Source organism: Phyllobates terribilis, unplaced genomic scaffold, assembly GCF_046119375.1.
Source record: "Phyllobates terribilis strain yellow unplaced genomic scaffold, ASM4611937v1 Scaffold_1__5_contigs__length_1240528914, whole genome shotgun sequence".
Lineage (NCBI taxonomy): Eukaryota > Metazoa > Chordata > Amphibia > Anura > Dendrobatidae > Phyllobates > Phyllobates terribilis.
Genome location: NW_027362761.1, coordinates 1,168,184,097 through 1,168,198,138, shown reverse-complemented (window position 1 = coordinate 1,168,198,138; position 14,042 = coordinate 1,168,184,097). Strand labels below are relative to the sequence as shown.

At 43.1% G+C, this 14,042-nt stretch overlaps 1 protein-coding gene across 1 annotated transcript in view; it reads right to left on the bottom strand.

Moving 5' to 3' along the window:
- The window catches only part of ATOH8 (atonal bHLH transcription factor 8), a 42,249-nt gene extending 28,786 nt beyond the window's left edge, over nt 1-13,463 (bottom strand). The window contains exon 1 of the mRNA XM_073657575.1: nt 12,553-13,463. Within this exon, the coding sequence (XP_073513676.1) occupies nt 12,553-13,107 (555 nt within the window). The 5' untranslated portion in view covers nt 13,108-13,463. The remainder of the gene's footprint in view (nt 1-12,552) is intronic.
- Nucleotides 13,464-14,042: the final 579 nt, after the last annotated feature.

Sequence of the window (14,042 nt, the reverse complement as noted above, 5' to 3'; positions counted from 1 at the left end):
CTTTGGGTTGGGGGATATCTCGTATAGAGCTGAGTCGACTTTGTTCCTTAATAAGCTGCTGAACTCCCATATCTTCTAATTCATTCAGTTTATTTTTATTCGGGGATTTGAAGTATTTTAAAGTCCCACCGGGGAGGTAGCTGGCCCGCTCTCGATGAGTCTATTGGAACGTTCTGTATAACTGAACTGTCTCTGTTTCAGCGGCACAAGACGCCAAAAATGTCTTCCAGAAGGTTCACATAAATGTCCACTTCTGGCTTCATTACGTCATTGGCTTCTCAAAAGTATTTTTTCTTTCTTATAAATAGGAGCATGTTTTTTTTTTATTATATCCCCCCCCCCTTCCTCCCTGTTGGAGACTGCACCGTTCCCCTCGGGAGCTACATTCATACTTGTTAAATCCAATAACTTATTCACCTTTTCGCAAGTTGTGTTTTTTTTTAAACCCTGTTTTACATGAATGCCGAGGTCTGCTGGATGTTTCAAACGTTTATTACACAGAGATATAGGGGATATAGAATTTATCCAAAAGTTTCTGAAAATAAAAAAAATTGCCTTTGTTCCCCATAGCATCCAATCACAGCACAGCTTTCATTTTGCTTGAGTGGTTTAAGAAATGGAAGCGGAGTTCCGATTGGTTGCTATGGGCAACAAAGACCATTTTGGTAAATTAGGCCTATTCGACCTCATTAATGACAAGTATCTAAAAGAAGAACTGCGCTTGATATCCATAGCAATCCAATCACAGAACAGTTTTCATTTTGCCAGAGAGGTTTAAGAAATGGAAGCTGAGCTCTGATTGGCTGCTATGGGCAACAAAGACCATTTTGGTAAATGAGGCCTACTCAACCTTAATTTATGAAAATTATCTAAAAGAAGAACTGTGCTTGATACCCATAAGAGTCAATTACAGCACAACTTTCATTTTGATTTAGTGGTTTAAGAAATGAAAGCTGAGCTTTGATTGGTTGCTATGGGCAACAGACACTATTTTGGTAAATGAGGCCTACTCAACCTCATTTATGACAAATATCTAAAAGAAAAACTGTGCTTGATACCCATAGCAACCAATCAGAGCTCAGCTTTCATTTTTCAAATGGCTCTGGTAAAATGAAATCTGCACTGTGATTGGTTGCTATGGGAAACAAAGACGCATAGATGCCTGATAGGTGCAGGTCCCTCCTCTGGAACCCTCTCCTAAGAAAAGTAGCTATCTGCTTTTCCCTATTGAGATTTGAAGTTATTGAGCCGAGCTAGCTCTCCTCAGATTGCAATAGGGAAAGTTTGGCACATGGAGATTGTCCTCCTTGTAATGGTGCTGTAGGTATACTAAGATGGGAAGACCCCTTTAAGGCAACGCAAAGTGGCATAACTTGAAACTCATGGACCCCAATGCGAAATATCCAACAAGGCCTTCAACCATCACAAGTCTCAAATGGGCCAAAGGGACTTTTTAGACCTTTCTAGGCTCCAGGGCCCGGGTGCTGTTGCAACCCCCGCACCCACTTTAGTTACGCCCATGGCTATGGGTGGTCAATATCAAAACCCTGATCTTTGGCGATCAAGTGGCATCCTTAAAAAATACCATGGAGTGCAAAATCCCAGACCAGTGAGTGTTCTGGGAAATAACATGAAGAAAATCCATAAAAGGGGTTGTTTTATAATGAGAACCCTTGCCCTTATGTCCTGCCATAAAAAAGGACATCCTCTCAGGACCCCCCTTTATGACTGCTCATTCATAACAAGGGAGGCCCCTTTATGCATTTTATGGGTGACTCTCCATTTGAATGTCTGGCATGTAATTCTATATTGTGTGACCAGATTACAGCGTCGCTTGACTTCATAAGTCATAGTCTAGTGAAGGAGTAATGAAAAACAATAGGGCTGGACTGGAAATGTCAATTCTTATAATTTTGCTTCCAATATTCGGCAATGGGCAAGAATCTGTCTGCCACATTTAGGCTATGTTCACACGTTGAATTTTTGCAGTGTTTTTTTTCTGCAGTCAAAACCTGCTCTCTTGGCAGCCAAAAAGCTGGTTTTCCTTCATTTTTGTGGCATTTCTGCTTCGTTTTTGGGTGCGGATTTATGTCATTTCTCTACAGTAAAGGTTTAATAAAGTTAGTTTTATTCCCCAAAAACGCAGCACATGGTTATGTTTACACGTTGCGTTTTTATGCATCTTTTTATTCAAAAAAAGCTGCTTTCCAGCAAAAGCTATTAGATTTCAGAAATCTTATGCAGTTGTGTTTTTTTCTGACTGAAGAGTAAAACAGCATTTTTGAAATCTGCAGCATGTCAATTCTTTCTGTCACCTATGGAAAGTAATTAGAAAGGGCAAAAATGCTGCGCTGCGGAAATATAACTAACTTTATTAAACTTGTACTGCAGAGAAGTCACACAAGTAATGCACACCAAGAAAACGAGGCAAAAAAATGCAGGTTTTGGCTGCTGAAAAAAAAATGTTTGCAACGTGTGAACATAGCCTAATTGAAACTCAAGTGCTGAGCTGACCTTTTCACTGCCATCATCTGTACTCTAAAAGAGTATGTTCTGATATCAATGCAGCTAAAGGCAGGCAAATAAACTGGGGAAAAACAGTGGTTTGGAAAACACTTACATATAATTATTAAAAGTAAAAAAAAGTTTAGTTACTCTTTAAGACACCACCATGTTCTGGTAATTACGCCAGGATAGACCTTCTGTACGATTTAGAGGTCAAAAGATGGTGATTTAAAAAGGTCGTCCACTACTTTTACATTGATGCCCTATCCTATGGATCAGGGTCCGACACCCAGTATCCCACCGATCAGCTGTTATCGGTGTCAGCGGTGGCCACCGGCCGGAAGTACTTACTTTCGGAGCTTAGCCGTCTACTTGTAGTGGCCGCCGCAGGGTAATGCACATCCGCCTTCTATTGAATTAAATAGGAGGCGGATGTGCAGCAACAAGTTCTGGCCGCTACAAGTAGACGGCTAAGCTCCGAAAGTAAGTACCTCCGAAAAGGAGGTAAGTAAGTACCGAAAGTAAGTACCTCCGAAAGTAAGTACCAGTTGATCGGCGGGGGTGATGGGTGTCGGACTCCGGCCGATCAAACATTGATGCCCTATCCTACAGATAGGGCATCAATGTAAAAGTAGTGGACAACCTCTTTAAAGAACTTAAATAGGGGACCACTGATATTTGAATGAACTTGTGCAACCCTTAGAATAAGCTCAATGTATCCCTCAGAAAACTTTTTTTTACCTCTTAGCATTCTGAGACGCTCACATGCGTGGAAAATGAACAATGAATGTAGAGACTTCACCGATGAAACGTACATTTTGGCTACCAGTCTGGAATCATTTTGGGAAAAGTTCGCTGGAATAAAACAAAGAGAAAACCTTCTTGGATGCTGAATAGATTCCCCATCCACACAGAATGTGCAGCCAAAGAACGGCCTGAGATGGGATTTTAGTATTCCGCTAGATCTTGGAAATAAGTTTAGGCATGTAAGATCTGAAATAAGGGACGACCTCCTGCCGCTGCTGTTCGCCTCTCACGTGACCTCTTTCCAATATGTACTTTTTTTTTGTAAGACTTTCAATACTATCCAAGTTAGGAGAACTTAAACATGGCATCTGATCTTCTGGCGGCATGGTATAGCGCAAGAGGAGCTGTGCAGATTAATATGTCGTTTATGGAAAGTGATTCAGTATAACTTGTATTGTTCTAATCTTAATTTCAGCTCATTTTGGGCCTAAGAGTCCAGTAGGCGGTGATTACCAGCTATCTCTGTATGCACGTTTATAAGGAAGGCTGTCAATCACTATGTAGCTCCACCCACTGGACTGCAATAATGAATGAGCAGATGTTCAAATGAATAAAATACAGGTTGTAACCAATCCATACCCACAAAGCATGGCTCGGAGTATTCAATAAAAGGACAGGCAATTAGGAGACACAGATGAATTTATCCATAAAGTTAATAACTTAGATAAAAGTTCAAAAGTCTTTAAAGGGGTTGCCCATCTCTGGGGACATTTTTTGTTCTTACTTAAATGCATGAAATTTTGGCTAAAGATTACTTGTAATTAGGTTTCATTAAAAATGTTGCAGCCTTTGTGTTGGGTGCAAAATGAGTTAACTAGGATTCCATCAGTAAGCTTGTTCTGACAGTCCAATGGAAGAGCTTCTAACTATTTTACCTGACTTTTTTGAGCTCCTCTTGTCTGATTTATGACCAAAGACCACATCAAGGTTGAATGTGCAAGGAAACAAATAGCGTGTAGAGCCAAAGTGTGGAAAATTTTTAATGAAATCAAATTGCAAGAGTGTTTTTTTGGCCCTAAATACATGCATTTAATTAAAAAAATTGTCCCCAGTGGTGGACAACTCCTTTAACCTCCATAACACAGTAGTTAAAGTTGGAAAGTTGGCCAAAACTTGCTGATTTCTGCAGGATCGGCCAACTATTTGATAGCTATGGGAACCTCCCGACCCTCCCCAGTGATGCAGTTGGAATTGAAAAAAAGTGGCTTGTGGATGAGTTTGGAAGCCACTTTCTCGTCTCTCCCCATAGAGAACGCATGAATGCTTGGTTGAGTCAAGCTCATGTGTATGGGGGAAATAGCTGTAGGCAAAAAGTGTGTTCAGCCAACCGCTCCCTCATGTGTATAGCTTTCTTTAGAGTGGTGCCATATCTCCTAACCTGCCAAGGATCTATCTATGCCTAATTTAGTGGAACTCCGGTGCCTATGGCTATTATTTTCTTATAACGGCTTGTTAGGACGTGTTCATAAATCATCTTAGTCTGTACACTTTTTCAGAAGTCTATTGTTCCTACTGTAACCAGGAGTTGCAAACACAAGCAGCCATTTTTGTGAGCTTTAGAGGACTCTCTTTGGTCACACAGTCACAGAAGCTGCATACAAGTATAAACAGACTTTTTTATATCAGCATGAGTGAATTTTGGGCATTTTATTCCTCTAATCTTGTCCTTGTGCCTACAAGGATTAGAACATAGCAAGCAAATTGCACCATTGTAGGTATGCAAATTGCCTCTTCAAAGAGGAAGAGGACTAGAACTCTAGAGCCACCTATTCCAATAGGTGACACTAGAGTTCTAGTCCTCTTCCTCTCTGAAGAGGCAATTTGCATATTTAATTTCTCAGAGGACGCATGGCCTATAAGTCTCCTCACTCTGACATGCCAGGCTTGGCTTGTCACTCTCCACAAAGAGAAACATTACCCCCTTGTACACCGTTGTAAGTAGAAATACAACTTATTAAAGTCATTTCAGTGGAGGATATAGTAATAATGGTTGTGAAAAATCTAAAAAATAAACCTTTTGCAAATAATTGAACTCACCTCTGGGACTAATTATAATGCCCGCGATAATGGTTATATGGCTTATTATACACAACGGTCAAGCTCACGTTTTTCATAGAGCACCCCCGCAGGCAGATCAGAGTATAGCAGTCCATTGAGTTTATAATACCTAAACACAACTTTAAGTAGAGGCACCATGACAAGACTCAAAAAGGGTATTTGACAAAGGGTTGGTCAAAATTTAGTAGCTCATTCCATGAAAATCCATTACATAAACCATAACCTGGAAAGTTCCCCATGACGCCCATGAAATTCCAAAATACATTATATTGAATGCACATGCACATATCGTATAAATCCATAGCATTAATTTATAATAAAATATTAAGGGATTGAGTGCAGTGGGGTCAGTAACAGGTTCCAGATGACAAGGCAGCTTATTGTTTAGTCTAATCTTCTATTTATCCCAAAATCAGTTCCTGTGCGAACAGACAGAACAATGGACTCAAACGCCAAACAGATCTTACATCGAAAAGTTCCCGGAGAAGAAGAAATCAGCTATTCAAAAACATTCACTAACTAACTTTTGGTTTCTGTTATTGATTAAGGTGAAAAATCCCTATATTAAATAAATGTGAAAAGAAGAAAGAGTAAAAATTGACTGACAGATATTAGGAGAGCTATGTGACAACCCGTAGGGTATCTGCAATGGTGGAAACATGGGAGTGTCACTAAACAAGGCAGCCATTAAAGGGTTACAAGAAACCCATTGAGAATATGGCTAAAAGGAACCAGAGGTGGGATCCCTGGAGGCGGGATTTTATTCCAACCAATCACTAATCATATTACCCAATGGAGGGGCTTCTCAGATCTTGGAAGGGTTTTCCAGAATTTGAAAAACATGGCTGCATTCCCACTGCTAGAAAGGTATGACTCTGTTCAGATTTGCATCGGATCAAAGCATTTATTGGTAATTTCATAAGAATTGACGGCAAGAATAGCTGGATCCCACAGTAAATTAATGGGATAGGTTGGATCCAGCGGAACACAGTGTCTTCATTTATAAAAAAAAAAAGCATGAAGAGGTTTAAGATTGTAGATGTATCACATAATAAATGGAGCAGTTATCACCCTCTCTGGTTCCTCTCAGCCGATAGAATGCAGGAGTGATGTCACATCAACAGTGCACGTGACCGCTGCAGCCAATCACTGCAAAAAAAATCAGTAGAGGACTTTCAAGTTGCTTTTGTAGTAATTTTTGTAATTGAGTTTAAATTGCAAAAATGGCACAAAAATCTGGATGTAGATGTAGATCCTAGGAGAATCCCACCACTGGAGCCAGGGGTATCCAAAGTAGACTAACTTGCTTCCAAGGCCAAATCTGAAGATCTTGTCACTTTCTTCTAGTATTACGATACTTATGCAGCAGCTTTAAGGAGAAGAGAATATGATAGCTGATCTCCAGTGATTGGCTCACACTAGGATATGGAGCCTGCTCCATTCAGATGGGGCTTTGCAGAGATTGTTCCTAGAGATCATTGGGGTACCAGCAGTTGCACCCCCGATGATCAGTAAGTTATTCCCCATCATAAAGATAAGGGATAACTTTCCATTGTGAGAAACTCTTTTAAGTTTAGTAAAACTTGTAATCCCCAATTCTGCAACATCTTTTAGTTCTGCATAGCCCTGTTCCTCTGTTATTCCTACTAGAAATTTACTAATAAAATAACAACTGGGTGTTACCAGTGGGGGATGAGATCCTGCACACCCTGATACTATCAAATCAGTGTAACAGTGTCAGACCGTGTAGGGACACACCCCTTTGGCTAAGAGGAAGAATAACACCCAGTTGTAAATTTTCCGATTGCGATGGGAGAGGAGGCGAAGAAGAAAGATCAGCGACGCCCATCGGACTGGACTGAGCCTTATGGGGAGATTATAAGGTATTTTTAGGGCTATGCAGAAGGGGTTGGGGACATATACATCTTGCAAGAATAGGAATTGGGGAGAGGGGGAGGGTTAGAGCGGCTCACGCTGGTAACATGGATGAATCCGATTGCTGTGATTACAAACCAGTGGCTGCCGTACCTGCTGGTGATCGCAGCTGACAGAGAGTCTTGAGGTTTTTAACTTTTAATGGACTTTTAATTTGATTTAATAAACGTATATATTTTTATCCAGTCGGTTGTGCAGGAAACTACCTTCCTTTTTCTACCTTTAATGTAAAAGAGGAATTAAATGTGTTGTCTGTAGTTTATATGGAGAAAACCCGATGAAAGGTTCCCTTTAATGTTGACTGCTCGTTCATAAGAATGAATGGGACTATAAAATGTTTAAAATGTATAAAAGAATTCGGAACCACCATTCTAGTGATCGTTCTAACCCAAATCGATACTTTACCGGCATCTCACAAGAGAAGTGGAGGAAATGCCCCGACATCACAGTAACAGTGTATCTACCTGATGTATCAGCTGTCATTATCTTCTTACCACATCATGCTGTTTTCTCATTCTGCATGAAAAGCAAATATTGAAATAACCGAGAACAAATTGTACCAATATTTCACGAAGACACAAGCTGGCAGTCCCTTGTGTACAGGCGGCAGGCCATGACACAGCGGCAATGAACATTTCTGACAACTTCTGAATGACGGGTACAGCTGCAGGCACCACGTAGAGGGAGATGTCACCACATAGACCCTATAAGAGAATTCAGAGGGCGCATATGCACCTACTAATCACCCCCTCCCATATCCCAATAGAAGATTGTGAATGTGTACGTGTAAGTATTGTCTGCTTCATCGCTACGATGCCATCATTACAGCCCCTGCAGAAGATGTCAGACAACTTTCCTACAGTCCTGGGAATCTAACAAGGAGGCAGGGATATAGGATGACGGAGCTTTTAGGGCTCTTATGGATGCCATAATGGCAGTCACACAACTTTCCCAGAAACAGATATAATTAAGAAAAAGCTGTAAAGGATTTTTAAACTGTAAATAAACTTTTAAAAAGTTGTAACCCCTGTTTAGTAGTTTTTATTGCTGGGGGTCTCAGTCCTGGAACAGAAGAGAGGTATAGGGGCTCAATAAAAAGTCTATGGGTCTGTACATTGATCTGCTGGCACTTGAGTGTTTTTCCCACTTCGGGAAGAGTCAGACGGCTATAACTCGGACGATGATCGCAACGCAGTGCTCGGACTGGCCGTCGGTACTCCTGACCAAGTGTGACAGCATGTATTTTTAGGAAGCTGTCACGCTCGGGTCGGGAGAGCTGACGGACAGTCCGAGCATTGCGTTGCGATCATCGTCCGAGTTATAGCCGTCTGACTCTTCCCTTCCTTAGAACAATCGATGAAGGTCTCAGAACCTGGATCCTTACTGATCAAAGCAACACGTCAAAACTTTTTTAGTTTAGTTTCCCTTTAACAACTTGACAAAGTAGAATCATTTATTCATTTTGGGAAGCACGGTGGCTCCGTGGTTAGCACTGTTGCCTTGCAGCGCTGGGGTCCTGGGTTAAAATCCAACCAAGGACAACATCTGCCAGGAGTTTGTATGTTCTCCCCGTGATTGCGTGGGTTTCCTCCAGGTTCTCCGGTTTCCTCACACACTCCAAAGACATACTGATAGGGAATGTAGATTGTGAGCCCCGATGGGGACAGTGATGATGATGGTGCCTGTATAGTGCTGCTGAATTCATGGTGCCATATAAGTGAATAAAATAAATAATAAACGTTCTAGTATCAAAATATATTAATGATTACACCCTGAAAAGTGAACTGCTATTTACAGGAATGTAGAACATACAAAATAAACCAAAGTATAATTTGTGCTCTAAAACTACAAAAAGTGGTAGATTAAGGTACAGGCAGGAACTTAAAGGGAACCTATCACCAGGTTTTTCCCATATAAAGTACAGCCACCACCATTAGGGCTTATATTACAGCATACTGGAATGCTGTAAAAAATACCCCAATCCAGTCTGCAAATCCCCAAAAAATGCCTTTTATTATAATTACAGACGGGGCGATCCGGTCCAATGAACGCCTCCTCTCTTCTTACGATCGGCATCCTCCTTCCCTGCTTCGTCTGGATGATGCGTCCTACGTCATCCACACAGTGTCCCCCATCGCGTTTCTGCCCAGTCGTACTTCTCTCTGCCCTACTGAAAATAGAGCAAAAGTAATGTAGTGCGCATGCTCCGGCTTTACTTCTGGGTCATCAGCGCAGTTCAGCCTTTCTTAGCACATGTGCACTACAGTGCTTTGCTCTGCTCTTGGCAGGACAGACAGAAGTGCGCCGGCGTAGGAGCGCGATGGAGGACACTGTGTGGATGACATAGGACACGTCATCCAGACGAAGCAGAGAAGGAGGACGGTGATCGTAAGGAGAGAGGTCCAGTCCAATTGGCGTCTCAAGTCTTGATCCGGCGCCTCCTCTCTCCTTATGATCAGCATCTTTCTTCCCTGCTTCGCGTGATGATGACCCGGAAGTAAAGGCGATGCATGCGCACTACAGTACTTTGCTCTGCTTTCGGTAGGGCAGAGAGAAGTGCACCGGCACAGAAACGCGATGGGGAACACTGTGTGGATGACGTAGAACACGTCATCCACATGAAGCAGAGAAGGAGGACGGTGATCGTAAGGTGAAAGGTCTGGTCCAATGGGGGTCTCAAGTCTTGATCCGGCGCCTCCTCTCTCCTTATGATCACCGTCCTCCTTCTCTGCTTCGCGTGATGATGACCCAGAAGTAAAGGCACGCATGCACACTACAGTACTTTGCTCTGCTTTCGGTAGGGCAGAGAGAAGTGCACCGGCACAGAAACGCGATGGGGGACACTGTGTGGATGACGTAGGACACGTCATCCTCATGAAGCAGAGAAGGAGGACGGTGATTGTAAGGTGAAAGGTCCGGTCCAATGGGCATCTCAAGTCTTGATCTGGCGCCTCCTCTCTCCTTACGATCACCGTCCTCCTTCTCAGCTTCGTGTGGATGAGGCGTCCTACGTCATCCACACAGTGTCCATCGCGCTCCTGCGCAGGCGCACTTCTCTATGTCCTGCCGTGAGCAGAGCAAAGCACTGTAGTGCGTATGCGCCAGGAAAGGCTGAAGAGCGCCGATGTCCCGGAAGTAAAGCCGGAGCATGCGCACTACAGTACTTTGCTTTGCTTTCGGTAGGGCAGAGAGAAGTACGACTGAGCAGAATGTGGTGGGGGACACTGTGTGGATGATGTAAGACGCATCATTCAGACTAAGCAGGGAAGGAGGACGGTGAACGAAAGCAGAGAGGAGGCATCCATTGGACCGGACCAGATATTATACTGTCTCCTTATATATTTGGGGGACGGATACATTTAGAGCATTGGAAGGACATTTTTCCCCACCTTTTAATTTGAGGGACATTGGTGGTGGAACCACATAAATTTACGGGCTGTTTCACATATTCCAGGATTTACAGGGTCTGAGCGATTTATTTAGCAATGACCCTATATACATCCTTATAGGGTGTATGGTTTAGTATTAAATTGATTAGACTTTACAAAATTTATCCAGATTTTATAGAATCAATAAAAGTTAATTTTTATTCACAGCCTTTTCCTTTCCTTTCCCCTTCCCTTATGATTTACATTGGACCGGACCGCCCCATCTGTAAGTATAATAAGAGCTATTTTTTGGGCTCCGCAGACTGGATTGGGGTCTTTTTTAGAGCTTTCCAGTATGCTGTAAAAAGGCCGTAATGGTGGTGGCCGTACTTTATATGTGAAAAATCTGGTGATAGGTTCCCTTTAAATTTGCATATGTGCAGTTCAAAGCTATATGGCAAGCACAGGACACATTGACAACTGTGTTCCCATGCAGGACCGTGCCCCATAAGATGCTGCCAGCTGTAAACCACAGATAATTAAGACTTAGAAGAGTGAATGAAAAAGGGGAATATATTGTAAAGAAGTCCTCCGATTTTAGGTTTGTCATAAGCTTCACTGAAAGCAATCGAACCTCGTATCAACGCGGAGCTGTATCTAGGGTAAGAGAAATGATGTGAATGGATCTGCAACTGGACAAAAGTATCCGATCCATGTACCACCTGCTGGAATTGTAAGTCACACCATACTCTGCCTGTCAGAGACTGGAGTCAGAGCTCCGCACCATCTGCTCACCATCAGGTTGTCAATGCCAGCTCCATACACAGAAAGTGCTGGCACCGGGATCAAGTTATCTCCCACAATGACAGATGAACAGTGACCTGTAACCTCTGCTGCCAGTCATCGCTCTCAGTATGGGCCCCGACTGCGGGATTACATGACCACGATGTGACAGCACACGTCATTAACCTATACGCCAAGTCATCCAATATCAGCCCTTTCTTACAAGTTCCTAAACATACAGTATCATTAGTGGCGGGTAACTGGTCAGTAGAAAAGGGCCGGAAGTCATTTAAAGGGCTTGTCTAGTATTAGAAAATAAAGTCTGCCCCTGCTCCACTTGCAACAGCGCCACACTTGCCTATAGGCCATGTCTGATATTGCAGCTCAGCCTTCTATTTATATATTATTACTAAAGCAATTCTAAATGCAAAATGATCCCAGTTGCTGCAAAATGACTAAATATACGCATTATTTGATACAACCTGGTAAACCTTATAAATATCCTAAAAAATATAACCAGAAAGCTTCCTCTTGGTTTGGTCCATTATTAACCATTGCATGACCCCGCACCTATGAACGACCCTATAACACTGGCACCATTACCTTCCTGACCTCTGACAAGCAGAGTTCAGAGCAAACTTCCAGGTTTTTTTTTTTTCGCTACCCAGTGACCATTGGTCACATTTTGGCAGCCAGCTTCTCAGGCTGCGTTTCTGTGTATCGGGAGGGACGTTCCAATACTTTAAGGGTTAAACCTTTTTTGTAGCTACCATTTATTAACCCTCTACGCCATGGTGGATTGTAAGCTCTGCTGGCCAGACAAGTTATTGCAGTATTGCTTATACAAGATCAGAGTTAGAATAGTGCAACATTACTATATACATCATAGTGCAGTAATATCTATACATCATAGTGCAGTAATATCTATACATCATAGTGCAGTAATATCTATACATCATAGTGCAGTAATGCATTCAGGTAGACATTAGATTGCAAGCTCTGTGGTCAATCAGACTGATGAAGCAGCCAATGTGCAGAAGTACATGCCATAACACATATGATGGGGGTTCTTATTAGGGGGGGGGGGGGTCCATACCTGCTTCCTGAGAGCCTCAAAGGCAGCGCTGATGGTGTGCACCCTGGTCCTCTCCCTGGCATTGGCCAGCAGTCTCCTGGTCTGCTGGATGGCTTTGATCTCTGCAGTCTCCCCCAGCCGCTTCATAGGAGATGCACAGGGCTCAGGACTGTCGTTGTTGTAAGTCACTGACAAGTAGGAGGTCTCTGGGGGTCGGTGACATACCACCACCCTGGACTGCACCATTTGCTCCCCAATCTCCAACCCTGCAGCAGAAGCAGAGGGGGGCATTAACCCCTTTTGCCCTGGAAGCACCCCACTCAAGTCCAAGGCATCCTCAGCAACAACAACCCTCCTGTCCATCACAGAAGGAGCAGACTTCTCCTGCCCTGGTGTAGACTCCCCCTTGACATGATGATGATGATGATGATGATCATGACCACCCAAGTCCACTTCAAAAGTTTGGTAGCCATTGACTTGCTTGAGGAGCTCCCTGTTCTTCCTCTTCAGCCTCTTGATATCCTTGAGGCAGTGACTCTTCCATTGGGGATCTTGCAGGATCTGGAGGTTCCTCATAGTTGGGGAGCAGCAGCAGTGATGATGAGGAGGAGGATGATGATGAGGAGGGTTCCTGTGCTGTGTGCTGGGCAGTCACACTGTCATTTGATGTCCCTGCTGCATTGGCAGCATATTTGGTGAGTGCACACTGAGCTCCCCATCTGTATTTGTTTAGCCTCAGCTTACACAGAAGCCCCTGTTAGTGAGATCAGTCAGCATGCCGCCTGCTCCACACAGCCAGGAAGACTTTCCAGCCCTGCAAGCCACACAGATGAGCTGCTCTTTAAAGGGGCAGGAAGCCTTTTTCTTCCCTCTCTCCCTCTCTCTAGAACAGCTGGGCTGCCAATCCCCTCTTTGTTCTGTGAATGGTGAATAAGCTGCTTCCTTTAGAACTGAGGAATCCCAGGAAAATGATACATGATATTATTATTCTGCAGGCTCAAGACACCCTTTCCCTGCCAGAAGGAATAACCTGAGCTGAAAAGCTAGAAAGATGCAAAAGTTTTACAGCAGTTTTGTAAAGATGAAATATAGTGGAGAGTGTGAGCCAAGAGAGCAGCAGCCAAACAGGGTCATAACTCAGGGCTGTGTGCGACATTAAAGGTACTGTCTGGAGGCGATCATTGCTAGTCAGTGTCTATGTATAGCATGGCTTGGAGACGTGTGGAAGTAGAAGATGGATATATATATATATAGATATATATATATATCTATATAAATACTAAATGAGTAGCTTGAAAAGCAGTGATGTCATTACTTCTAAGTGCAGAGGTGATGTCATCCCACAGCTGAAGAGCAGTGATGTCACCTCTTGGAAAGTAGTGATGTCATCACTTCTAAGTGCAGAGGTGATGTCATCCCATAGCTGAAGAGCAGTGATGTCACCTCTTGGAAAGTAGTGATGTCATTACTTCTAAGTGCAGAGGTGATGTCATCCCACAGCTGAAGAGCAG